At 38.6% G+C, this 27,971-nt stretch overlaps 1 protein-coding gene across 1 annotated transcript; it reads left to right on the plus strand.

The window, feature by feature from the left end:
- The first annotated feature begins 1,160 nt into the window (after window positions 1-1,160).
- cfap69 (cilia and flagella associated protein 69) lies at window positions 1,161-27,918 on the plus strand. The gene is made up of 23 exons (XM_002939008.5): window positions 1,161-1,326; window positions 4,489-4,551; window positions 5,731-5,796; window positions 6,432-6,541; window positions 7,370-7,446; window positions 8,289-8,387; window positions 8,929-9,081; window positions 10,044-10,218; window positions 10,294-10,417; window positions 12,383-12,431; window positions 12,554-12,675; window positions 13,045-13,261; window positions 13,521-13,685; window positions 15,525-15,643; window positions 16,867-16,985; window positions 17,594-17,675; window positions 18,660-18,852; window positions 20,053-20,190; window positions 22,785-22,861; window positions 23,732-23,929; window positions 25,215-25,301; window positions 26,015-26,119; window positions 27,488-27,918. Exons 1-23 carry the CDS (start codon window positions 1,165-1,167, stop codon window positions 27,632-27,634), a joined length of 2,847 nt encoding a protein of 948 aa, XP_002939054.3. The 5' UTR covers window positions 1,161-1,164; the 3' UTR covers window positions 27,635-27,918.
- Window positions 27,919-27,971: the final 53 nt, after the last annotated feature.

Here is a 27,971-nt window from a genome sequence, read left to right on the forward strand (position 1 = left end):
ATTTTTCTGGTTCCAGGTTGGTAAGGTCAGTATTACAGATAAAGGGGTCCAGACAATGCATGATGTATGGACATTAACTAGAAAAACCTTAAGAAAATCACACGTCCAGCTTTCAGCTCTCCCTCTAACTGTAGCTAACTCTATGCATCCCCAGTGGCAGAAAGACATAACAATTGTGCGGTGTAAATACTATAATTATATATAAATATATGGGATTCATACATTAACCAAGGTCATTTTCTGGGCAGGGGACCACTTTGAATCTGACCCCATTGAAAACATGTTTCTGCTGGAATATCTCTCCAGTTATCAGTGTTACCTCTGGGAGTACATGCTTTGGTACATAAATCATAACCATAATAGGGCCCATTAATCCATGCATCACTTCATAGCTTCATTCACCATTCCAGTATATAATTCACAACAGAATTACACTGAATTTAAAAATGATGTTCAGGTTCAATTTTTTAATTAGCTTTTATTTTAATATTTCTGTACAGTATTTATAGAAAATGCTGCACAATTCACACATATTTTGGTACTTCCAATGATGTCAATACTGTTAGTAAAATCAACCCATAACACATATCCCAACACTGCTGTTTTTGGCTGCTTCCATAGCAACTGGGGAAGGCCACTAATCAGAGAGATGAGCGGTTAACTTATGTATCATTCATTCAGGTTTTAAGAAACCTGAGCTCAAATTCGCAGTCTTTGACACAATTTCCTCGAATCACAAATTGCAAACGTAACTAAATATAGCTTTTCTAATCCAGCAAATTCCCCTATAAACGAGGAGCATGAAGCCCAGCTACTATTACATATAAAAGGCTTCACTACTAGGTCCAGTTGTTATTATAATTCTTCAATTATCCAGGTACTGACTGGAGTAATTCGATTTTTCCCCTGATTTGCACAATTTTTTTTGGCCAAATCGTGAGAACAGCTCTGATAACGGCCAATATTGTAGGCAACCAGGAAAAAAAATAATTCTCTTTCAATTAAACCAATTACACTAAGGTTAAGGTTGTGGCGGTTGTAGTGTGTAGGGCTTGTCACCATAGACTACATTGTGTTACTAGCAGACTACACTTGTTCGAACTCCCACTTCCCACGCATTCTATTCCCAAAGGCTGTGCTGCCCCACTTTATATAGACGGTGCCATGACGCCACAATCTCGCGAGATGAGACTTGATGTCGGAGTTAGTTGTTATGCAGTTGCTATGGAGCTGGGCACTGACAGCCTTGCGGGACACTTAAATAGAGATTCGAGACAGCGGGCTGCGCTAAGAAAATCGGAAATGTCCAGCGATAAGCCAGACTCGGTATGGCAAGGCATTCGTGCCTACGTTTTATAAAGCTACGCTATTTAGCTATTCTGCAAAGACCTTACAGGAACTTTGCTGTTTACTGCTCTTGCAGAAAAATAGCTTGACTTGCCCTTTAATCATGATAAGTTTGTGGGCGTATGTACCTTATTGCTGGGGGGGGGGGGCTGCAGTAATGGCTCACTATGTGGGGCCCATGCCTGGGTTCTGAGGGGCTGGGGGCATTAGTGCATGTAAGGAGACAGCAGGGAGTGATGCTTCTAATGAAATAGGCTGGTTTGTCAGCCACACACCCTGGCACTGGCAACTCCATCAGCCGCATATATATATATATATACAGTGGTGTGAAAAACTATTTGCCCCCTTCCTGATTTCTTATTCTTTTGCATGTTTGTCACACAAAATGTTTCTGATCATCAAACACATTTAACTATTAGTCAAAGATAACACAAGTAAACACAAAATGCAGTTTTTAAATGAGGGTTTTTATTATTTAGGGAGAAAAAAAATCCAAACCTACATGGCCCTGTGTGGAAAAAGTAATTGCCCCCTGAACCTAATAACTGGTTGGGCCACCTTAGCAGCAATAACTGCAATCAAGCGTTTGCGATAACTTGCAACGAGTCTTTTACAGCGCTCTGGAGGAATTTTGGCCCATCATCTTTGCAGAACTGTTTGTAATTCAGCTTTATTTGAGGGTTTTCTAGCATGAACCGCCTTTTTAAGGTCATGCCACAACATCTCAATAGGATTCAGGTCAGGAACTTTGACTAGGCCACTCCAAAGTCTTCATTTTGTTTTTCTTCAGCCATTCAGAGGTGGATTTGCTGGTGTGTTTGGGTCATTGTCCTGCTGCAGCACCCAAGATCGCTTCAGCTTGAGTTGACGAACAGATGGCCGGACATTCTCCTTCAGGATTTTTTGGTAGACAGTAGAATTCATGGTTCCATCTATCACAGCAAGCCTTCCAGGTCCTGAAGCAGCAAAACAACCCCAGACCATCACACTACCGCCACCATATTTTATTGTTGGTATGATGTTCTTTTTCTGAAATGCTGTGTTACTTTTACGCCAGATGTAACGGGACACGCACCTTCCAAAAAGTTCAACTTTTGTCTCGTCGGTCCACAAGGTATTTTCCCAAAAGTCTTGGCAATCATTGAGATGTTTTTTAGCAAAATTGAGACGAGCCATAATGTTCTTTTTGCTTAAAAGTGGTTTGCGCCTTGGAAATCTGCCATGCAGGCCGTTTTTGCCCAGTCTCTTTCTTATGGTGGAGTCGTGAACACTGACCTTAATTGAGGCAAGTGAGGCCTGCAGTTCTTTAGATGTTGTCCTGGGGTCTTTTGTGGCCCCTCGGATGAGTTGTCTCTGCGCTCTTGGGGTAATTTTGGTCGGCCGGCCACTCCTGGGAAGGTTCACCACTGTTCCATGTTTTTGCCATTTGTGGATAATGGCTCTCACTGTGGTTCGCTGGAGTCCCAAAGCTTTAGAAATGGCTTTATAACCTTTACCAGACTGATAGATCTCAATTACTTTTGTTCTCATTTGTTCCTGAATTTCTTTGGATCTTGGCATGATGTCTAGCTTTTGAGGTGCTTTTGGTCTACTTCTCTGTGTCAGGTAGCTCCTATTTAAGTGATTTCTTGATTGAAACAGGTGTGGCAGTAATCAGGCCTGGGGGTGACTACAGAAATTGATATTGAAATTGAAAATTGAAATTGATAAACCACAGTTAAGTTATTTTTTAACAAGGGGGGCAATCACTTTTTCACACGGGGCCATGTAGATTTGGAGTTTTTTTTCTCCCTTAATAATGTAAACCTTCATTTAAAAACTGCATTTTGTGTTCAATTATGTTATCTTTGACTAATAGTTAATGGTTTTTGATGAGCAGAAACATTTAAGTGTGACAAACATGCAAAAGAATAAGAAATCAGGAAGGGGGCAAATAGTTTTTCACACCACTGTATATATGTAAATGGTAAATAAGTCATATATGTATAAGTAAATAGTAGATGGGTGGGAGAGGCCATAAGTTCATTAGTATTGGGGTTAGGGATGCACCAAATCCACTATCTTAGGATCAAGCCGAACCTTGAATCCTTTGTGAAAGATTTGCCCGAATACCGAACCGAATCCTAATTTGCACCTGCAAATCAGAACAAAGAAGGACTGAAGACAAATTTTTCAGTTCATGTGACTCAGGAATTGGTTCGGCCAGAGGCATGGATTTGGCTGAATCTGAATCCTGCTGAAAAAGGCTAAATCTTGGCTGAATCCTGAACCGAATCCTGGATTTGGTGCATCCATAATTGGGGCAGTCATGCTTTATTTTTGCCATAATATGCTATGCAGCTGCATCGGTTGTGTGATTCTGCGATATCTGAGCTATGTTATATTTCGGAAGTCTGAATTTGATTTAAGATTAATTTATCTTAACTTATTAATTTATTTTAAATTATTAGCTTATTGTTGCATTGTCACATTTATGAGAACATTCTTGATCCTATTTTAAATAGGGTTTTTATGTGGTTTTATTAAAAACTTCACAAAAGAGAATTAAAAGAACTCAGACCGACATGCCGGCCAATAATTACAAATTACAACTAAAATTCACCCCCCCAGTCCACTGGCCAAATGTCCCGATGAAGATCAAGGAGATGGTACCTAAGAAAAGACACATTCTCTTTGGCTTATTTCTAGATGTGCAGGAACCTCAACCTGTCCTCAAGCACCCCAGCCCTCAAGCACTCCCTAACTTAATAAACAAAGAGCCATCCCCACTTTCAGACTAGAGAACACATTGTTGACACCCTGCACTGAGCTGTGGCTTATATTATAAGTCAATAAAAATAGGGAAAAAAACAAAAGCTGTTTTGTATGGCTTATGTACAGTATTGAATTGGGAGTGTTCCTTCATTTGAGAAATGCTTCATTTAATTGACAATGATTAAAAACCAGAACAAGAAAGCCACTATCTTTCATAATTGCCGCTATTTTATAAGACTATTTAATATTCCCATAGGAAAGTGTGTTTTACAAAAAAAAGGTTGTTTTTATCCCCCTTCATTTCATATCACAGTAGAACTGGGCTGCCCATGTACTAACATGGTGCTAATTCTGCTTTAATTCATATAATGAAATGTTCTCTTGCAGGCATTAACGTTTAAATCTATGGATCTGAATCGGGTGATCAAACTTTTTGAAGACCCATTTTCTGTAAGTTACCAATATTATATATTAGGGGATTATTTACAAATGCAAGTGTCCAAAGTGCAATTTCAGCAAATAGCCAAGTTTTATACCATAGTGCAGCTTATTTTCTCACTGATTTTCTGTAAATAAAGCTGCCTGGTGATGGGATGTGTGGTGGATCTGATGTGTGATGGATTTGATGCACAATGATAACAAGGGAGCCCTCCTCTGTGGAGGCGGCGATAGAGGGTGGGGACTTGCTTTTGGCGCCACTTACAAGGGTCTGGCACTGAATTAAATTTTTTTATTAAGTTTTCTTTTGTCATGCTTGTGGGGAGCAAAACAAGCATGAAAAAAGCTCCTGGGGATGGCAAAAAAGTGCTGTAATTGGTTATTTAGTAGCCCTTGTGTGGACTGGCAGCCTACAGGAGGTTCTGTTTGGCAGTACACCTGTTTTTTATGCAACCAAAATGTGCCTCCAAGCCAGAAATTCAAAAATAATCACCTGTTTTGAGGCCACTGGGAGCAACATCCAAGGGGTTGGTGAGCAACAGGTTGCTCGCTAGCCACTGCTTGGGGATCACTGCTTTAATTAAACAATATCATAAAGTGTATTTGTAAATGTAATTGCATTTGAAAGCAGTGTTTGTTTATCATTTCCTGTTCTCTTGTTCTGACTCTTGAAACAATATAGCAGGTCAGTTCTTCACCAGGTCTGTTAACCAGCTGGTTAATGAGCTGGCTTCTGCTACTTTTTTTTTAGGCTTTAGGGCTCTGGCACACGGGGAGATTAGTCGCCCGCGACAAAACTCCCTGTTCGCAGGCGACTCTAGAGGAAATTTGCGCGATTTCAGTGAAATTGCGCCACCGCAGATGCCATCCCACCGGCGATTTACATTTTCGCTGGTGGGATGGCAATCCGGGGAGATTAGTAACCTGAGACGCGGGAAATTTGTTGCGGGCGACTAATCTCCCTGTGTGCCAGAGCCCTTAGACAAGGACAGACAGATTTTGCTTTCAGTTGCAATTACATTTACAACCATTGGAATCACTGATGTGTATAGCTCAGAATTATAGTTGTATATAAATATCCCCTTTCATTCTAGTCATACTGATATATTTAACTATATATTTTGCATTTTGTGTAGTAAATATATTTTCTTTCCAGTCTCATTTTTCAGTCCCTGCATTCTGTTTTTATAGCGTGAATTAACTGAACGGCAAGTGAGGGTCCTGAGAAAAGTAGCAAAGCATTACTGCAATGGCATTGTATCCTTTGTTTTAAGTGATCTGTCAAAATGTCTGAAAACAAGTTGGGGGTGATCAAGATTTCTGTATAAAGTTTAAAGAGGAAGTATAGGTAAGAATTAGTCTAGATAAGTCTAGAAAAGTAACAGCATCCCTATAATAGTGAAGATCCATCCATGTCTTGAAAGTTATCTCTAAAGCTTGCCATTTTTATTTTTGGAAGCTCTTTCCAGTCCTTAGCAACCTTGCACATGTTCATTGCATCTCATTTACCTTGTACAGTAAAAAAGTGATTGAGGTATGGCCTGGGGGATATGGCCAGCAGTGGAGCAGTGTCTTCTAGTGATTCTAGTTATCATCTCTGAACTACGAGTAACAAAATCATGCTTATAGACTACAATATCAGTGACTGGCTTTAAATTTGAACAGAACATGAATTTAAATAGAACATGGATTTAGCTTTGTATTCTGCCAAATATTTTAGAACTATGTTTGGCTACTACTATTATATTACCACAGATTGTTTTATGCATACAGAAATGTAGCATATCTATCTATCTATCTATCATCTATCTATCTATCAATCATCTATCTATCTATCATCTATCTATCTATCTGTCCTAGATTATACTTTCTTAACCTGACATCTTAAACAGCCATTAAAAGATTTGTCACAAATAATACAAATACTGAATCTTTGTGCAGAACGTATAGAAGACCATAAAGATTTTGTAGATCCTATGTGTGAAATTGTGAAGCTATGTGGGTAAGTGGCATGCCTTTTAGATTGTAGTAGAGTCAATTGTCTTATTTTTACCGTGACTTTATAGGTATAGATTATGAGACTAGAACATGCAGTTTAAATGCGACCCTGGAAGTAATGATGCACTAATTCGATATTAACTTTAGATAAATGGGCAGATATGGTATTATATATTAAAGTGTCAGGAATTCAGGCCCAAGTGGGTCACATAATAACTCAAAGCCACAAAAGTTCTCTTTGAATTTGCAAATTAGTGTGAGAATTAATTTATTATTTGGCCAAATCTTTTGTGGTTGATTCAGTTTTTGGTTGAATCCAAAAGTGATGTATTCAGTGCATCTCTAATCCATATATTACATGTCATTATTTTCCACTCCACCTGCATTTTGTAGGCAGGTGGAAAAAATCAGATGTGCTTTCATCAACAGCTCCACGTAACTGCACTGATGGGCACAGCTTCAGCCTGAGTGCTTCTACCCAGAACTGTATTCGGCCTGAAAATGCCTGCTTTTGTGTTTTTGGGCCAATCTGTGTAGCTTCTGTATAGCTGCACTTAGGCCAAAGTTGTGCTCAACAGTGAAGCTACACAGAACTAAGGATGAGAGTGGATCCGCATACAAGCTGCAGACGGAGAGAAGCAGATGACATGTCACCTATGACTATGGCCTTAATCAGAAAGATCTGCATCTTACTAAAGTGTAAACTGTAACTTTGACAAGCCTTCTGAATTAATGCATTTGCTTTGTTATCATAGAAATGCTTATATAATTTGGCATGGTTCTCTAGAAAACGACTAAACATACTTTTTTTCTTTTTGCTCTGTGCTGTCAGGCTGCCTTTTCTGAAAGAGAAGACATCAGATGAGCTAAATTATGCTCAGGTTGTTGCTGAATCGATATCACAGCTTGGTAAAGTATCACTCATCATTCTTTTTCAAGTATTCCATTTTAATCCCAAGGGATATTGGATTGTAAGGGCAAGGCACACTTGGTGGATTGTCAGCCTGCGGATAAGCACCTGGAAGCATTGAATCCACCCGGGTGCAGGCACACACAGCCGATATCTGCCAACAAACGCGAGACTTGGCGCTTGTTGGCGGATATTGGCTGCCTGTGCCTGCACCAGGGTAGATTCACTGCTTCCGGATGTAGGCACAACTAAAAGATTTTTTTAAACGTAGGGGCGGATTGTCAGCTTGCACTTACACCTCATGTGCCCTTGTCCTAAACCTTTCCAGTTTATTTAGTTGCATGTTCATTCTTGTAGGGATTAAGTCTAGCTAATTTGAATTTAAAGCAGATGTTTAATCAAACCCTTTCTACCTATTAGGGCCGTGGTAGACGGGGAGATTAGTCGCCTGCGACAAATCTCCCATGTTGCCGGCGACTAATCCCCATGATATGCCATCCCACCGGCTTGAATGTAAATCGCCGGTGGGATGGCATATGCGGCACCGTGATAGTTGCCTTGAGAGGCCCTTATTATAGTAACTGCCCACTGTATAGAAATTTGCAATAAAACAGAGAAATTTAACAAAGCATAGATGAAATATAACATTTCCAGGGAAGAAAACAAAGGACATAAAACATTGTATGTGTTCACACATACTATTATGAACCTTTCATCAAGATCTGAATGTAAATCCAAATGTGATGAAATAATATCCTATAAATATATCAGCTTAGTTATTTATCAGTGATATTATTGGTTCTAAATAAATAAAAATGTTTAAAAAAAAAATATTCTCTAGGATGTATGATGCGGGTGCCAAGTTCCCAAGTGAGGATACAGCTTTGCAGAGCTCTTATCAACTTTTACAATCCAGATCCTGTGATCCAGCAAGTTGAAGGTAAAATTAATTATATGTTAATTATCTGTTAATTGCTTATTAGTAGAACAGAGGTTTTTGGAAACAAGAACTAAACCTTTAACTTTCATTATGTTGCAGATACTTGAGGTTTTTTTTTTTGTTTTTTTTGCTTTTCTGCCTTTCTATACTTTCTAAGAGCCTCAATTATTGGACTGATTTGTGGTGCAAAGAGCAAAAATTTATAGAATTTTGTGTGTCCATAAAAATGTCATAAAGAAGAGATTTAATATATACTGATAAGTGCTTATAGCGAGCCTTCTTGCTTATAGGAGACCTAAGACTTGGAGGGAGAATTGGGCGCAAAGGGCAACACTGTGGTTGCAAGCAAGCAATGGGTTTCATTAATGTAAATTGTGGTTTGTGAAAAAAATTGCAATGCACCAACATTTGCATGTTGCAAATGACGTCCAAAGTTTTTATACGAAATATTAAACTTCTGCAAAATGTATTTTTGGAAAAAGTAATTCATGTTCTATTGTTGTAGAATTTGTATATACAAATGTAATCTTTTTATTGACAGGTTTTCAGCCAACTGCTGTGAATTACAAAGTGCAGATGGCTGAAGCTGGGGGCTTGGCAGAAACTCTGATTTTGTCAATGACTCTGGTTGAAAATCAGCTGCGGGAAAAGTTATCCTTATTGAAAGTGCTTCAACTCTTATCCAGCTCACCGGGTATGTATTATTACTTGGTATATTGTGTGTGCCGGAATAAATAAGACTAGCTAAAAGCACAAAACAGCATATGTATTAAGGATTGTAGGAGCTCTGGTCCAGTTCTAAGGGTAATGCCACACTGAAGCTGTATTTTGATCTATTTGCCTTTTTCTTCTAAACGTGGCCATACACGTAGCAATAACGATCTTTTGTACGACCATTGGTCGCAGGAAAGTTCGTTTCCACCCTCCATTAGAGTTCAGGGCTGAATTGTCAGATATGGAGGTAGAATCAATAGAAATTCTACCTTCACCTGCCAATTTAGCCCTAAACATAGATTTTGCTCGGGCACCTTCAACGGCGCCTGATCAAAATCTTTTAACCTGCCCGATCGACGAGTCGACCGATATCCACATCCTTTGCGATATCAATCGTATTGTCGAGCTGCCATACATGCACTGAATATTGTATGAAACGAAGTTTTATACGATAATATTGGTGCGTGTATGACCAGCTTAACTCTTTGCAGCTTACAAATGGGGCTCACTGCCCTGGCAGCCAAAAAACTATAGCTTGGTGAGGCTTACGTTTTATCGTTATTGTTACTTTTTATAACTTGTTTTTCTATTTAAGTGCTCTCCTATTCATTTACCATCCTCTCATTTAAACTGTTCCCTGGTCACTAAGTTAATTTGGACCCTAGCAACCAGATAGCTGCTGAAAACTCAAACTGCAGAGCTGCTGAATAAAAAGTGAAATTACTAAAAAACTACAAATAATAAAAAATGAAGACCAATTGCAAATTGTCTCAAAATATTACACTCTAATGTACATCATACTAAAAGTTAACTCAAAGGCGAACAACCCCTTAAAGCTAATTTGGTTTTGCCACTGAGCTCCCATTCTCTATATCTTTTGCTGTATCTCATAAATGGTACCTTTTCATGGTTAGCATAGTGTATCTTTTGTTTATTTAACAGAGAACTGCAAGCTTATGGCAAAAGCTCAAGGTGCAAACAGCATTTGCTACCGACTCAGTGATCCAGATCCATCTGGACAATTGCTTTTTCGCTCTTCTGAAATTTTGTGGAACCTGTTGGAAAATGGACCAAAGGAAGAAATAATTAACCAGCTTAGCAACACTGAATGCATCTAGTAAGAATAACACAAAGATATACATATTGTTGGGTTTTTGAGTCGAAATGCACTGACACAGATTCTTGCCCATAGTGCGCTTAAAGATTCCTTTGTTCGTCTGTTGACAAATGGCTACAAACATTATGATCGCCAGCTCAGAAATGATCTCCTGGTTATTGCCACACTGATAGCAGAAAACAGCGTGCCACCATTAATTGTAAGAAAATCTTTTATATACCTAGTTTATTATCTCTTATTTATGTATTGTAACTTATTACATTATATTTTTTTTTGAGATTTAATCTGTAGTACCAGTCTGTGTTTCCGATAAAGCATTTTATATTGAAACGATCTGGTTTCTTGACAGTGCTGAAGCACAAAAATTGGAGGTGTTAATTATATGCCAAAGTGATTTTTATTAATTCAGAATAATAATTTCTAAACCATATTGCATGTATTAATGTGCCTAAATGTTATGCCCGGATGAATAAAAGAACCAGTGGTTGTCTGTGATGCTCTTTAAACATAGGAGTGTTTTGTGGCTTCCCTTTGCTTACTATAACTCTCATACAATCACTAAGGCTAGACTGTAGGCCTCATCTTTTTACAGACAGTAGGAAAATCCACCAAAATGCAATACTTCCATCTGATGAAAAACATGGTCTATTGTCAGACTTTTAGGAGCTGGTATATTAGTATATTGGTTACCTGGAATGCATAGTATACACATATCTATTGTTACCAAAATAGCCCACTGGTTGTTATATTTGGCTGCATAGTAAATTGATAGGAAATAGTTTAATTTGGTATATTAAAGGGCAAAGTAGCATGCCAATACTTTTAGTAGTATAAACCTTACCAAACCCAATTGGAATAATAATACTATTAGGAGTGAAGTCATGGACTTATAAACAGTACATGTGTTTGCTTTAATGTAATTTGCTTACCCTTTAGGGCTCTGGCACACAGGGAAGATTAGTTGCCCGCAACAAATCACCCTGTTCGCGGGCGACTAATCTCCCCGAAATGCCATCCCACCGGCGAAAATGTAAATCGCCGGTGGGATGGCATACGCGGGTGACTAATCTCCCCGTGTGCCAGAGCCCTTAGAGAGTCTAAACCTGTGGGGCTGGTTGTGGTCTGTGGTCTCTTGAGGAGTTGTGATAATGTGTGAACCAAGCATTTAGATAGGGCAGTGATTGGGATAGTTGGGAATACAAAATAAGAATAAAATTGTAGCCTGACACCACAATTGTTGTGGTCTAAAGGTGGCCATACATGGGCCGATTCTAGCTGCCGATATTGGTCCCTTATACCGATTCGGAAGCTAATCGGGCGTGTATGGGCACTACTGACGGGCCTGCCCGACCGATATCTGGCCTGAAATCAGCCAGATATCGATCGGGCAGGTTAAAAAATTTAGTCGGATCGGGGACTGCATTGGCACGTTGATGCGGTCCCCGAACCGACTATACCTGTCGTTATAATTCAATTATTTGGCCCCAGGGCCAAACAACAGAATTAGCCTGGATTCTTCTGATATCGCCCACCCGTAGGTGGGGGATATCGGGAGAAGATCTGCTCGCTTGGCAACATCGCCAAGCGAGTGGATCTGAAGGTGTATGGGCACCTTAAGACTCCAATTTGAAAGCTGGAAAGAGGCAAAGAAGAAGAATAATTTAAATAAAATATATTAAAATATACACAATAAAAGATGAAGACCAGAATAGTAGGATTAGTATATAGTAACTACCTGTATAACAATAAACGTTGAGGCTTGCAGAACAATACTTTTTTGACTTTAGGGGTCAGTGGCCCCCATTTAAAATTTGCGAAGAGGCAAATAATTAAAAAAAAAATGACGACCAGTTGAAAGGTTGCCAAGAATAGGCCTTCCTATAAAATAGCAATATAGCTTAAAGGTAAATTTCTGCTTAAAGCAAAGAAGATGAGTACTTTACCAAATATTCAGTTCCAGAGGCAGGCTTAAAAATGCCACTGTTGTGTACAGTGCTTCTTTGTGAATTACAGTGTTACAGTAACTTTTCCATTATCCCATTTTAATTCCAAATTGTAATTTCTGCTTAAGGTCCACATGTTTGCTATTATATTTATATTTGCATGAGAATGCATCTTTAATATTCTGCATTAATATTATTTATTACTTTTTATATGATTTCAGGAAAGTGGATTTGCTAAGCAACTTATTTTATTTGCTACATTTTCAGAAGGTAAGAAGTTTCTGCAGAAAATGTATCTTGTAATTAGGATTGCATTTTACTCAATACATTTTTATTATTTAATTAAGTGACCTATTTTTGTTATGTTGTGGTTTTTCTTTTACTTTGTTTAGTAAAAAGTCACAGCCCATTGGTTAAAAGCCTAAAACTATTACACAACCATGAAGACTTTGAGATGAAAAAACTACTATTCAATATGATTGTGGTTTTATCTAGAGATATATCTGCAGTACAGGTAAGAATACAATTATCTGCACCTATTTTATACTACCTTCACAACCCTGATGTTGCTAAACTGAACTGCAGATCTCAGAATGCCTGTGATAGTTTTCCTTTAAGGGAGGCGACAGACGGGGAGGTAAGTCGCCCCACGACTAATCTCCCCGCAGTGCCATCCCACCGGCAAGAATGTAAATCACTGGTGGGATGGCATGCGCGTCGCTACGATTTCCCGAAGTCGCCCGAAGTTGCCTTAAGAGGAAACTTCGGGCGACTTTCAGAAATCGCAGCGACACTACATTGCAGGGAGATTAGTCGCCCACAGCATCAAAGATTTGTTCTGTCACCTCCCTTCTTTGTCCATGACCATCCTTTTTTTTCTTAGTTATTCAGTGATGGAAAAGTGATGCTGGCTCTTTTTAATTATGTGAAAGCCAATGAAAAACCCGGGAAACATGACTGGCCTGCTGCTCGTTTTGAAGACTTACAGCTTCATGCCATAGCAACCCTGTCAACAGTAGCACCCCTGCTATTGGAAGATTACATGACATGCCAAGGAAACACTCGCATCCTCCTTTTCTTGGAATGGTGTGCAAGCCAAGGTAAGACAATGGATTATGCTAAAGTAATTTACTGTGCAAATTTGAGTAAAAAATCATAGATATTCTCATTTATGAAATAACGTTCTGGATTAAATATTTTTCTGTTTTTTTTCGCACACAGCATTTTTCTTTTCTTTTTTTCAAATGGAGAGCATGTTATATAGTTCTAAAACTACAATAAGTATTAATATATCAACCTGCAATGAATAAACACTCTGTGCTGGTATCATCTGTGTAATTAACTTTTATCTTGTACTAGATACATATTTTGGTCAAGGCAACTGTTTCCATGGTACAGGAGGTCGAGGCAACAAACATGCCCAGATGCGCTACTGTTTGAGGCTGCTGAGGTCTGTAGTGTCCATAGGGGATGAGACTGTGAACCAGGACCTGTGTGATCAGGGAGCAATTAACCAGTTCCTAGGTAAATAAAAACATATTCTTTATAATTGCTTCTCATAATGCAGTTTAGAACAGGAGGGATTGTATTTATACACAGTCAAATAAAGTACATGCCTTAGCCAAAGCCAAGTCCACACAATAGCATAGAGCTCTTTTGTGGAAGTAGACTCATTGAAAATGATGAGTAGAATTATTGCGCTGCATTAAAAAAAAAAATTCCATTGTAATCAATCAATTTTTTTCAAAAAAAGAACTCAAAAATTCATAAACTTGGTTTTTGATAAATATGTCTGGGATCAGGTATACTACAGTGTAATGCACCTAACAAGAGCCACCACTACTGTGAAAAGTGTGAGTAAGCTGCAGAACTTGTGGTATAAATTTGGGCACAGCATAACATCCCCCTAAACAGCAGGTCTAAAAGGCGGTTCTCTAAAGTCAATTTATATTTTGGACTTGTGTAGTCTCCCTAACACTATGGTGCATATTTATGTTCAAGTATGCCATTTTTCCATGATTCGAGAAAATCACAGCTAATATTGCAAATTCAGATTTGTGTTTTCCAAATTTTAATTTTTAAGATCTACATGTATAAACTGCTATGTACAGTATATAGTTGGCTTTCTCATCTAGAGTTGACAAGATGAAGGGAACAAGGGTAGGTTACACAGTTATTTAGATGGCCTAATCACCAGTGCCTGGGGATATGTAGGGTGTGAAAGTTACTGACGTCTCTTGCCTCTTCTAGGAAAAATGCGTTTTGTACCCTCCAGGTTATTTTCTCTCATGTCTATGGTTGTGCTTGCAGAGCACTAAGCGTTACATTTACAGCATATATACCAGAGTTCCTGCTTGGGAAACACAGTGACAAATTAAGGCTTGTAATTATATAAAGACTGGTTGCAGCTACAAGAATCTGTTTTGTCCCTGGCATGGTAGGACTATTATGCTTACACAGGAAATATACAGGTAGCCGCTACTCCATTCTTTCATTAAAACACAAGTTCGAATAGGAAAAATTCGGATTGGATACGATAATTTCTCAAGATCGCAAATATCACAAAAGTGCTTACGAAAAAATCGCATTAGTCACGATAATATCGTATTGGCAATCTGAAAATTTTTTCGTACCGAACGATTGTAAACAGTGGCAGAACCTTTCCGAATTTTTCGCCCAAGTTGCACAGGCGTACGAAAAAGTCGCACAAGCACGAAAAAAATGGCGAAAATACGCTCGGAGCGTTCCAATGAATGCTCCGAGCGTTCGTCTCTTAATAAATCTGCCCCCATGTGTCAAAGACTCACTCCTCAAGTCTGCACCTATTTAAAGAAAATAATTTTTTTTCCTATCCACAGAATCCCAGTCATCATAATATATTCTTTTATATATAGTTAGGCAGGAGAAAGCAAGCACTCACAAATAAAAGTAGATAACATGGCCTGGGTGCAGTACTAGTCAAACAGCAAATCCACAGTCTGTAATACTGCACTCACATGACTTAGGAAAATCGAGTGGTTTATTGAAATGTAGAACTACTAGTTCTATGTTTGAATAAATCACTTGATGTTCCTTAAGTCCTGAGTGGACTGTGACTTTTTTTTTATAAAAAAAAATAGCAGATCTATAAATGTATGTGTATGTAAGATAGAGTTCTGTGTCCCTGGTACTTGTGGGGCACTGTGCTCACACTTGAATGGGCCCCCAAAAATAGCCTTTTAGACATAAAAGCACATAAAAACAGCCTCATAAATAAAGTATCATAAAAATTAAAATCCGGTACTTTTTTTTTTTTTTACTACAAAAACACTATATTGCAAGAGTTCTGTTTCTCAGTAATAAATGTGTTTGTTTATATATAAGGAATACTCGGGAAAATTGTTAATGGTTCTGCTGAAAATGAAGATGCTACACTCCTGGAAATCCAGACCGATATACTATTCATTCTGTCTACACTCTGTGAAAATGACCTTCACAGAAAGGTTTGTGTGCAATGCAAATTCATAAAGAACAGCACTTACTCCTTACCATTAGGTCTGTTTATAGTATTCTGTTCAACTGGGCTCTGTCATTTCTTCAGGTGTATGATAGTTATTGTACATTCTGTTTGCATGGATTGAACCAATATGACATATCCAATGCTGTATATACCCACATTTTCATTATGTTAAAGGCAGGGAGAGATTTTGAAATGTACATTTTTACTGACCGATAACTGATATTAGGCATACTTAGTGATTTAATTAAATGCAAACTAGCTCAGTCCAGCAAATATTTTGTAAGACAGGACCTTTTACACCCCTTTGTATAATGTGCAATATTTTTAGCTTCTGTATTCAACACAATGCAAGCAGACTGTTTTACGTGGCCAAAAAAAGCAATAAAATGTTACCTGTAGTAACACATGTAGACATAAGGAAACCTTGAATCACTTGGGGGGTGAAAAAAATTTAGACACCCCCCACTGATTGTAATCAGTTGCCCGATACCCCAGGCCTCTGCTCCTTGTAGCAGAAAACAGCATTGTCCCACTTCTGTGCGAGCACCATGGAGTGATCCTCTTCTTCCACTTCATTTTTTTCTTCAGCTTTTTTGTTAAACTTACACTTTTCCCTATACTGTGTATGCACACCTGTGTGACGACAGAAGCAGGAAGAAGATTGCTCTGTGGTGCTCACACAGATGTACCAGGGTTAATGCAGTTTTCTGCTGACAGGGGCACCGGCCTGGGATATCAGGCAAGTGATTAAAAAAACTGAGGGTGCCTAACCCAGTGATTCAAGGTTTACTTCTCATTTAAGGACCATTAACTTACTGTGTATACTGTAGTTGCTAAGATTAGACAGGGTTGATTAGGCTGCTGATGTGATCTTACCATTGCTCTCTTTGGAAAGCATCTTGCACTGATTCTCTGTATTTTGAACACTATACTTAGTAGAGGTGATCTAACCACTTATGGAGCCATAGTCCTTGATGTCAAACAGATTGCTTTTTAGCTTTTTACAATATACCTATTGTATTGAATGTATATAGAGCTACTAGTGAAAACAGAGAGCAGACATTGCTAGAAATAAAAGTAAATATGCACAGTAACAAAAGTATACACGGTTATTAAAGAGAGCTATCTACCTTTAGGGGTAATGTATTTATTATTGTTCCTAATGTATAAGCTTAATGTTTAATGATATTATTTTGCATGAAACAGGATTTATTTGGATCAGAAGGGGTGGATGTTCTTCTTCAGCTACTAAGGATGAACCATTCTAAGTATTATAGTGGACTTGGCCACAACAAACTTATATTTTGTACTCTGGACTGTGTTTGGTGAGTGCCTTTCAGAATTACTAGTTAACAGATAACTATTAACACTGTTTGAATGATCATTAATATATCTTTATTAAACAGATCCTTAACACTAAAACGTGTTAAAACAGTAACACCAAAAAATGAAAATGTTTTAAAGCAATTAAAATATATTGTACTGCTGCCCTGCAGCTGGCCATACACGCACCAATAGTATAGTATAAGACCTTGTTTCGTACAATATTCGGTGCGTATATGGTGGACCAACAAGACAACCGATATCACAAAGGCTGCGACCAATGGTTGCAGGAAAGATTGTAATTTCTACGTGTATGGCCACTTTAAGCTGATGAGACTTTAGTGAGGAGTGCTAACTGTGTACTAAAGATTAAAACAAACCATACTTAGATGTATACATTGAACATACACACAGATTTCATACTGTTGACTGAACAGGAGTTGCCTACTTCTACAATGTTATGCTTACTGTGTGCTTTTGTCTGTGCTACTCCCTGCACATAACTGTAGGTTCTTGTTTATTATGTAATATTTCTGTAAAGCCATATTTCGGTATAAACAGTTACTTGAAAAATGTACTAACAATAAATTTCCTTCATTTGTTTAATAAGGTGTTGTGTAATCGGATGTTTCTCGTCTGAGGACTATTTCCTTGAAAAAGAAGGCATGTTTATCATTTTGGATTTACTTGCTGTGAGTATAGTTGTGCTTGCAATCCATAATATGTATGTTATACTAGTTAAAGAGTAAGTAATATATTTAAATGATCCCAGCCATGCCTTTTAAGTCCAAAAATACAATGGTATGCAGGCCTGGACTGGGATACAAAACAGGGCCCTGGCAAATCAAGTACACAAAGGCCCAAACAGCCCCATCATCCCAGTAAGTAACTGTTTAGGGAATCTTACAGCAGCTCCTTTGGTATTTGCCAGATCTTACAGAATGCCAGTCAGGGCCTGATGGTCCAAATTCTCCCCTAATCCACTCCCCACAAACTCTCACCTGAAAATATGGACTGCACATCAGTCTGGCCCAGTACTGGAACTGCGTGCCCCACAGGATTTCTGTCTGTACCAAAGATAAATGATTTTGATGTGCATTGCCTTCAGATTTATGCATATGCCTTACAGACCCCATGATAGGCCTGCCCCAGAAAAAGTTATATACTATTACTGTACTAACTGTGTAAATATCTGACATGTTTAAAAATTCATTATAGTATTGATATTAGTGGTCTGACTGTAATATTACCTTCTTACATGCTGTTCTATGTACAGTGGAGATGTGTGGAAGAATAATATAATGTTGTATCTCATTCCATGAAATCCCATTATTACTAGTGATCCAGGATTTAGTTCAGGTTTTGTAAAATCCTTAGAGGCATATTTATTGCAGTGCAGAAGCCAACATCACTGGTGATATTGCCCATAGCAACCAATCAGCAATTAGAATGTAATTTTCACCTACAAGTTAGAAAAAGTATACAAGCAATGCATTTTTTTAAAAAATGCATTCTTGTAATTTGGACAATTTATGTATGGCCAAATCCAAAAATAATGGATTTGCTGGTTCCCTAATTATTCACACTTGACACGTGCAAGGGGACTGGGCTGTTTGTGCAATAACAAGGAGTGTGCAGAGGTGGTTCATGCTTTGATCCAGCTATTTTTTTCTAAGCTTAATATGAAGAGTATGAATAACCTGGTGCTTGGGATATTGGTGGAATTTTGTGACAACCCAAAGACCATTGCACACATTACAACATGGAGGGGAAAGAAAAATGAGACAGCTCCTAAACTTCTGCTAGATATGTGGATACAAGAAGAGGCAGAGCTTGGAGTAAAACAAGATGAATACAGGCGAATCATTGGTGAGTTTAATTGTAATGAGCAGTAAGTGTATTTGGTTTCATTTAACTTGTCTTCAGGGTAAGAAGGCTCAGACTCAAGGGGATGAAGTGCTAATAAGCAGATAGATAAGGGAGCTGCAGGGATCAAGTGTTGAACTAATTCCATGCAGTGCTGTAAACAGTGCAGAGACAGAAACATCACAAGAGTTGTTGGCCCTATACAGTTTTTAAGCAGACACTGACAAATACTTCTTATCACCAGTAATTGAATTGTCAGTCAAAGCCACCTCCCCCCTTTAATGCATATTAAATTCAGAAGCCTGCATGGTTAACAATTTATATTAACAATCAATTTTGATGCATGCTGCAGACTGAACTGACTAATGTGCAGCCAAGCAACATGTATCTTAATTAATTCATAACGTAATTCATATGCAGGATGTGGATTCAATATATGCCTGGAATTAAAGTGTGGCAACCCTAGCCAACGGATTGGTTTTCATAAATTTATGCAGGATGCTCTGCACTGGCATTTATCACCACTACATGAGTATTGTAGAAAAGAGTTAAATAGGTGTCATGTTTTTTATACACAAAACTGACTGTCTAGAGAGATCTAGAAAAGTTGGAATTACAGTGGCTTAGTGGGTAGCACTGCTACCTTGTAGTGCTGGGGTTCTGAGTTTGATTCCAGTCAGAGCACTATCTGTAATGAGTGTGTATGTTCTACCTGTGTCTGCGCGGCTTCCAACTGTACTCTTTTTCCCACACTCTATAGCCATATGGGCAAGTTAGCTGACTCCTGATAACCCCACTGTAAGTGCTTGTAAGCTCCATTGGAGCAGAGATGGATATGAATGATGTATAATGTCTGTAAAATTCTGCCGTAATGTGTTGGTGCTATATAAATACCAGGAAATAAATAAATGGTGTGTCTTACAGAAGCATCCACTTTTGTTATCCGCCTACATTAAAGCTGTGCTGTGATTGCCATGTTGGGAACTTTTTAACTATAGGTAAAATATGCACTTTACATGGTCGGCATTTTGACTCTCTGTTAGATTGTTAGTTCACCTTAACATAACTTTTAATATGATGTAGATATGTAGATATTGATATTCTTAGACAATTTGCAATTATATAAAACATTCTAAGAGTTAACTTAAAGATGAACCACTCCTTTAACATCTTCTGAATGATCTTTTTCATTATAATGACAAGATGCACAGAAGCCTTTAGCTGGACAACTCCAAGAAGACCAGGGTGTAACACCACTACCTGCCAACTGCTTCAGCTTCGCTGTCATGGAAGTATCTGAGAACACGCGGGCCAAAATTTATTCTGTATTTTCTAAACTTGGTAAGGACCTTTTATAGTAAATGTATATTGGAAATGTTTACACCCTTAAAAGAGAACCCCCACCCCCAGGTAAAAAAAAACCCTCTCAACTGCCCTCCATGGCCCCCATAGCTCCCTTTCCGCACAAACTATTACATAGAAAAGTGTCCCTATTTCAAAAACCAAGCTAAAAATGCAGAGCATTGGAGTTCCCAGACACCATCTTCTGTCCATTCCGATACTCTTTGGGTCTCACCACCAGAACGGACCCTGCAAGCCTGACTAGCCCCAACTGTGCATGCTCTTGCAGGGTCCATTCGGTGGTGAGACCCAAAGAGTATAAGAATGAACAGAAGATGGCGTCTGGGAACTCCACTATGCTGCTCTGCTTTTTTAGTTCAGGTTTTCTAATAGGGGCACCTTTCTACATAACAGACTGTGTGTGGAGGGAAAGGTGAGGGGGGCAGATGAAGGGCAGTCAAGGGGGGCTGTTTGTACCTTGGGGGGTTTAGATCTCCTTTAACCAATTCTCTCTTTTACTAAATATCAAATCCTACAGTGAAATGTTATTCTCTGATATTTTTATTTTAAAGAACTTGAGACACAGGATTACTTTTCTTAAAGGAGAAGTAAAGGTACAATCACTGGGGGGGTGCCAAAATGTTAATGCAATTACTTACCTTATACCCCGTGCTGGTGCTCCTGTTAAGAGAAAAGTGCACCATCCCAGGGCAGCTGGGAGCTAGCGATCCTCTTCCTTCTTCTGTTCAGTGATTTTACTTTTCCTTCTCCTTTAATGTGCCATTGTTTTGTGTTAGAAATAAATCTTTAGAAAAGTGAGGTACAGCCCTTTGTGTTCCAATAGTGCAGAGATTCCCAACCTTTCTTACACGTGGGCCACAGACAAATGTAAATAGACTTGGAGAGCAACACAAGCATCATAAAAGTTCATGGAGGTGCCAAATAAGGGCTAAGATTGGCTATTAGGCAGCTCTATGCACACTATCAGCTTACAGGTAGTAAATCTTGTTTATATTCAACCAAAACTTGCCCCCAAGTCAGGAATTCAAAAATAACTACCTGGTTTGGGGGCACTGAGAGCAACATATAAGGGGTTAGTGAGCAACATGTTGCCCCCGAGGCACTGGTTGGGGATCACTGCTATAGTATGTATGTATGTATAACTTTATTTATAAAGCGCCACAAGGGTACGCAGCGCTGAACAGTCGTACAGAATACAAAATTACACACAGGGAGGACAAGTGATATAATAAATAAATACAATAAAAACATATATGTATATATATATAAGTGCCATGTGGTATGAGACACAGTAGGAAGGAGGTCCCTGCCCCGTAGAGCTTACAATCTGAGTGGTTGGGTAACATACAGGCACAAATTGGAAGGTAAGAGTGCACCAGGTATGGGCATTTGCCCTTAAGTGCAGGACTGGGCAAAATAATGTTTTAGTGCTCCAGAAGGTAACAGCTGAGCTGTGGGTGAGTGTTCCCTACGGAGGGATTCAGGGATAGAGTTCCAGAGGTAAGGAGCAGCGAGATAGAAAGGTTTAAGACGAGAGAGCGCAATGGGTGTGGATGGTGTAAAAAGACGGAGGCTCTGAGAGGAGCGGAGGAGACGACCAGGAACATGCAGGGAGACCAGTGAAGAAATGTAGTGAGGAGCAGAGGAGTGAAGGGCTTTGAATGTCAGCAGAAGGATTTTGTAAGCTATCCTTTGCTTAACAGGCAGCCATGCAAGAGAGCTTAATTGAGGCTGAGCAGGTTCCCTCTTCGGAGAGAGCAGGAGGATCCTGGCAGCAGAGTTTAAAATTGATTGCAGGGGAGAGAGGTGGGAGTCTGGTTAACAGGAGATTTCAGTAATCTAAGCGGGAAAGGATAAGGGCATGGATTAGTGTTTTAGCTGTCGCTTGTGAAAGAAAGGGGCGTATCTTGGCAATATTGCGGAGGAAAAAGCGGCAGGTTCCAGGAGTTTAGAGGCTAGGGGCAGGAGAGAGACGGGACGGTAGTTAGAAAGGCAGGATGGGTCCAGTGTAGCCTTTTTAAGAATGGGTTTGACACATGCTTGTTTGAAGAGAGAGGGAAAAGTACCAGAAGCCAGAGAGGAATTGAATATGTGGGTAAGAGCTGGAGTAAGGGCAGGGGCACACTGTTTTAGTAGGGATGAGGGCATAGGATCCAGCGAGCAGGTAGTAGGCGGAGAGGATCGGAGAAGCTGAGAGACTTCAGACTCTGTTACGAGATTGAAGGAGCTGAATATGGAGAGAGGAGATTTAGGAAGGTTGAGATTACTGGTATCTGAGGGTTGGGAAAATTGCTTGCGGATAGAATCGACTTTGCTTTTAAAGAAGTCAGCAAAGTCCTGGGGGGTGTGTTCAGATATGATTGAAGGATGAAGGATGAAGTAGCGCGTTAAATATGGAGAATAAGAGTGTCTCACTCTGCATGCAGAACTGCCATCATTAAGCACCAAAATACTGTTTTTACTAAATATATACAAATACATGATAATATTTCCTTTACTCATAAATACTTTGTGCTGTTTTGTTTCTAATCCGTATTAAAGATGGTAATTTACAGGACCCTTTCTGTTTTTAGGCTTTGAAAACCTTCCAGGGTTGTCTGTCCTGGATTATGTCACGCTTAGCGTAATAAGTCGATATCTTGATTTCAAAGTAAGTATACTGAGCATAACGAATCAGCCTAAAGGTTCAGCACATATATAACAGTAATGATCCAGGCTTTCAGAGTGGTCACAGGAGATCTTGTTTTTGGATTTTGTTAGAAGTGGATTCAGTAGTAGAAGGGATTCAGTCGTAATCGATCAATTTGAAGGTCCACATTATTTTTTTACAATTTCTTTTATCTGTATTTGAGGTATAATGTGTATACAAAACTTTCTATTTTATCTGCATACCTTTTTAATGGGTCAGATGAAAAAAAGCATGACTCTGTGGTCCATAACCCCAGTACACCCACATCTGCCCGCACCATCTATTTTTAGGTAAACCCATTTTTATTTGCATATTGGCAGCATTCCAAATAAGGGCTGCATACATATGAATGTTACATTTCAAAGTGGCCAATTAAAAGCATTGAAAACAAGAAGAATCAGCTGAATTCCAGAGAGTTTTATACATCATTTATTTTTTATACTGATCCCAAGGATTGTTTAACAGTTTTTAATGACCCAGTCAAGATGACTAGGGTTTAATTTACCTCCAGCAACCAGGCAGTGGTTCGGATGACAGACTGGTAAATGAATAGGAGAGGCCTGAATAGAAAGTTAGGATGAATTTGTATGTGTTAGCATAGGAACTATGTGTTTGGAACTATGTGGGGCAAATTTATCAAAAAACGTACCCATATTCTGTTCATTCCTATGGGATTTTTAGAAGCGTATTTATAAAATTGTGAACTCTAACTTTCACTCATTGATAAATACGCTTCTAAAAATCCTATAGGAATCGATAGAAAGTGGGTTTTAATGTATTGAGCTCTAAACTCACATTTTGATAAAACTGCCCCTATGTGTGTTTTTTAAGGTTGGGGAAATATGGCACGAAATCAGAGATGAGCTGAAAGAGGAAAATATCCAGCCAGTGACATCTGACCAAGAAGCCTTGGATATTATTATAAAATCAGCCGAAAACACATGTAAAATGGTTGCCTGCCACCAGACTGAAATTATTGAAAACTACCAGCAAATGGAGATCCAGGAGGAACAGCAGAAATATGCAGAGGTAAATCTGCTAAGTGATCTGTCTGTTTTCACTAATGTTCAACAGGCCCTCTCTAGAGATGCACTTAGTGCTGCAGACATTGTACAGCTATGGGATCCGTTATCTAGAAACCCATTATCCGTGAAGTTAGAAAAACTACAGAAAAGCCATCCCCCATAGACTCCATTTTAATCAAATAATTTAAAATTTTAAAAATTATTTCTTTTTTTTTCTTTAATAATAAAACAGTACGTTGTACTTGATCCCAACTAAGATATATTTAATCCTTATAAGAGGCAAAACAATCTTACTGGATTTATTTCATGTTAAAATGATGTTTTAGCAGACCCAAATTATCGGAAGACCCCAGATCCTGAACATATAATAGGTCCAATACCTATACTGTCGTGTAGGTATTTACAGTTCCTGAATAATGTGCTTTCAGCAGTGTTCCCTGTTAAATCAGCAACTGCACTGAAAAAGTGACATTATATTGGATGACAATAACCTTACTCTTTTTAGGCAATAATGGATACAAAACTGAATAGTAACTCCTAAAGAATATATGGAACATTTAAAAACATGGGTATTGTGAAATGTGATTATGGATGTTTATGGCCACTGATATGGTATCTGTCCATTAAGCCTGCAAGCCAATGTATGATTCAGGATGTGTCAATGTATGGCCACCTTAAGGGTAATGGGACATGACCACAATTCTGCTCATTACCTTTCCGAATCTGTAGGCGAGTAACAAAAACACCCAAAAATGGCCCCCTAATCAACCTAAAGATCGGTGTCTTTCCATGTTTGACTGCTGAGTTTATGATGTTGCCTTGGAATTGTGCCCTAGGCTGTGCCTTTTCCCTAACAGAACAACTAAACGAAATGTGAAATCACCCCCAGGTGATTATAATCAATTACCTGATACCCCGGGGCCAGTACTCCTGTTAGCAAAAAACTGCACCAGCCTTGGGTATTTCTGAACAAGCACTACTGAGCAACCTTCCTCCTTCTTCACGCCAGGTCCGCATACACAGTAGAGAAAAGTCAAACTTTAAGCAAAAAGCCAGCTTTTTCATTCTACTGTGTAGAGTCTGCTAACAGGAGCCCCAGACCTGGATATCAGTTAAGTGACTATAACCATTGTGGGGTGCCTAACATTTGACACCATCCAGTGATATTACCTTTCCTTCCTTCTTCTTTAAAAAGCTTTATAAAATGTAATTATTTGTTGTTTATGAGAGGTATTCTGAAAACACTTTTATTGTTTAATATTTATTTATTGCTCTTTTTCGAAACCTAGATTCAAGCAAACCATAAGCAAAGTGAGTTAGTGATGAAATCTTGGGATAATTTTGTTGCCCGCACATCTAACTATGAAGCATTAAAGGTAATAACTGTTATAGCCTGCATATTTCTATACCCAGGTTTTACATGGTGGATTTGGTGGCAAAGTATTGTGTCTTGATGTCTCTCACCAGTTACTCAGTTTAGTAACATCAAAGTCAGCCTAAGTTTTCATCCCATATCTGCCTCATTGCCCCATCCTAAACCACACTGCATTCCAGCTAAACCCCACGCTGTGCAGTTTACACTATGCCAGAGTTACCAAGGGCTACATTTATCAACATAGAAATTCACGTTTTTACTGCAATTTGAGTTTTTTGCAGCTAAAATTGAGTTTAAAAAAAAATATATCTAAATATATATAATATACAAATGGGAGATTTTTCAAATCACAAAAATGTGATTTTTTGATCAGTCTGTCTCCCGTTATTGGTACTGATTCTGAACTTTGTGTCTTTGGTCTTAGACATAGCACAGTTTTCCCTGTATTGGAGTTATATGCTGCTGGAAATATTGCAGTTTTGGTTATTGTGTGTGACTCTTTTTTTCTGTCCATCAGTATGCCGCTCCCATTCTTCTCCCTAATGTTTCTTTCCTAACATTCTTATCCCTTTCTCGTGAAAAGCATCAGTCTCACGTGTGCAGAATAATAAGTGAAGACGTATATGCAGTATGTGTGGGTAGTTTCAGCTTAGCTTACAGTTGAGCTTTGCATTCTAAATCTGCTATATTCTCTTATTAATGTTTGTATTTTAGAAAGCAAAACAACTTCAGGAGAAATCAATTGAATCATCAAGACCAAAAGCAAAGCTCAACAATTCAAGTTTCCATTCAACTCAGATATCCAACCTCAATACTACAGTAAGTAAACTCGTACATTGACTTGTTTAGCTACACGTGTGTATGTTCTGAGAGCAATGGAGCAGAGAGTAATATTCCCAGTAGTGTCTGTCGGATTCAAATGTTTGGAAATGCTCGAAATACTGGGTATGTATGTACTCGTCTTCCCATATGATTCTCCACAGTGAGTAAGTCACTTTTGGATTTGAATAAATACTTACTCAGATCGAGCCTGGCCCCGGAGTTCCCCCTGGGCCTGACTAGAACAATTCAGATTCACTCAGAATACTAACCAGACAGCTTTATTTAAGGTATACATTAATACAGAGTATTACAATACAGAGTATTAAGTAATAGTTCATACGTCCTGAAAGCTCATGAGGATCTGGGAGAACAAATTCAAATACAAAATGTTGCCATTTAACCATTTCTTCCTGCATGGGGCTGATCCCATGGCATCCAATCATCATCCTTGTTTTAGCCTAACTGTGTATCTGCCCATCTTTAGGAGAGGCTTAAGTGTCTTGCTGTCTCAGCACAATAGCTCAAAAAAGTATCTCTCTGGCAAAAGAAATCTTCCAAATCAGCACAGTGTCCTAAATGGTATTTGTGTAATTGGTGTTTCTGAGACTATTTGTGACTTTCTTAGCCTTGCACTATGAATACTTGTGACAGGAGACATTGGATGCATTCCTTGTTCTGTATAAACATTCTAAGACCCAAGCAAATAGAAGTCATTGGAATACTTGCGACAGGAGTCATTAAATGCATTCCTTGTTCTGTATAAACATTCTAAGACCCAAGCAAATAGAAGTCATTGGAATACTTGCGACAGGAGTCATTAAATGCATTCCTTGTTCTGTATAAACATTCTAAGACCCAAGCAAATAGAATGGCCTTTAACCATGAAGTCATTGGAATACCTGTGATAGGAGATATTGGATGCATTCCTTGTTCTGTATCAACATTCTAAGACCCAAGCAAATAGAACGGCCTTTAACCATGAAGTCATTGGAATACCTGTGACAGGAGATATTGGATGCATTCCTTGTTCTGTATTAACCTTTAATCCGCCAAAACAGTAATTTTTAGACTGCGCTTCTGGGCTGAAAGGTTGCCTTTACCACTTGAAAGCAGAACTGCTCAGAAGAGCACTATAAGCATGTTTACTTTCATTTTAGACAAGATCCCCTTTAAATTATGATGGAAAATGTCACAAGTTTTATTTGTGATTCCGTGCAAAAATCAGTGCAGCAGCCACTTGGCTGTCCCATGTCCCTCCTGCTGGTGCTCCTGTACTGTTCTACAACTTGAGGATCACATTTTCTCTATACTGATTTTACAGAACTAATGCAATTCCATTAATAATGAGTTTGTTCTTTGTGTTAGGTTCCATGTGGACAGCTTGTGGCTGTAGAAAGCACCCCGTCCCAGCTGACAGGGGGACCCTTAGCTGATACAGCCTTTGCCCTGAAAAGAGTTCCTATCCGCGGCGGAGCCCTACAGAAAGTCAAAAGTACTAAAACATTGGATTAGTTTTCATTGAGCTGTTTTCGAAGTACAGATGTCATTTTAGGTTTTTGGAAGAACATTGCAGCCATGCCCTAACAATGTACAGCTCGGAGATCTTTAAACCTTTTATTAAATTATTTAGAAAAAAATTCAGCATTTCTGTCATTTTAAAATACTTTTTTAAATATATTTTGGCATTGTGTAATGTAAATAGCTTGAAGGAAAATAACAGCTGTTTTAAAGAGTTTGTTTATCATTACTATGGCTTCCAGTACATTTTACATAAAAGTTTTCAAATATCACATCAACAATTTGGTATTTTTGTTAATTTTTTGGCAACTTTTGTACCAGGGAAAAGAAA

Source organism: Xenopus tropicalis, chromosome 6, assembly GCF_000004195.4.
Source record: "Xenopus tropicalis strain Nigerian chromosome 6, UCB_Xtro_10.0, whole genome shotgun sequence".
Taxonomy (NCBI): Eukaryota; Metazoa; Chordata; class Amphibia; order Anura; family Pipidae; genus Xenopus; species Xenopus tropicalis.

What these genes read in the sequence shown, in the direction of transcription:
- cfap69 (XM_002939008.5), top strand. Translation starts at nt 1,165, where the DNA reads ATGACGCCACAATCTCGCGAGATGAGACTTGATGTCGGAGTTAGTTGT. An exon ending in GAGATATATCTGCAGTACAG is followed by an intron (nt 12,676 to 13,044) that starts GTAAGAATACAA and finishes TTTTTTTCTTAG; the next exon opens with TTATTCAGTGATGGAAAAGT. An exon ending in GTCGATATCTTGATTTCAAA is followed by an intron (nt 22,862 to 23,731) that starts GTAAGTATACTG and finishes GTGTTTTTTAAG; the next exon opens with GTTGGGGAAATATGGCACGA.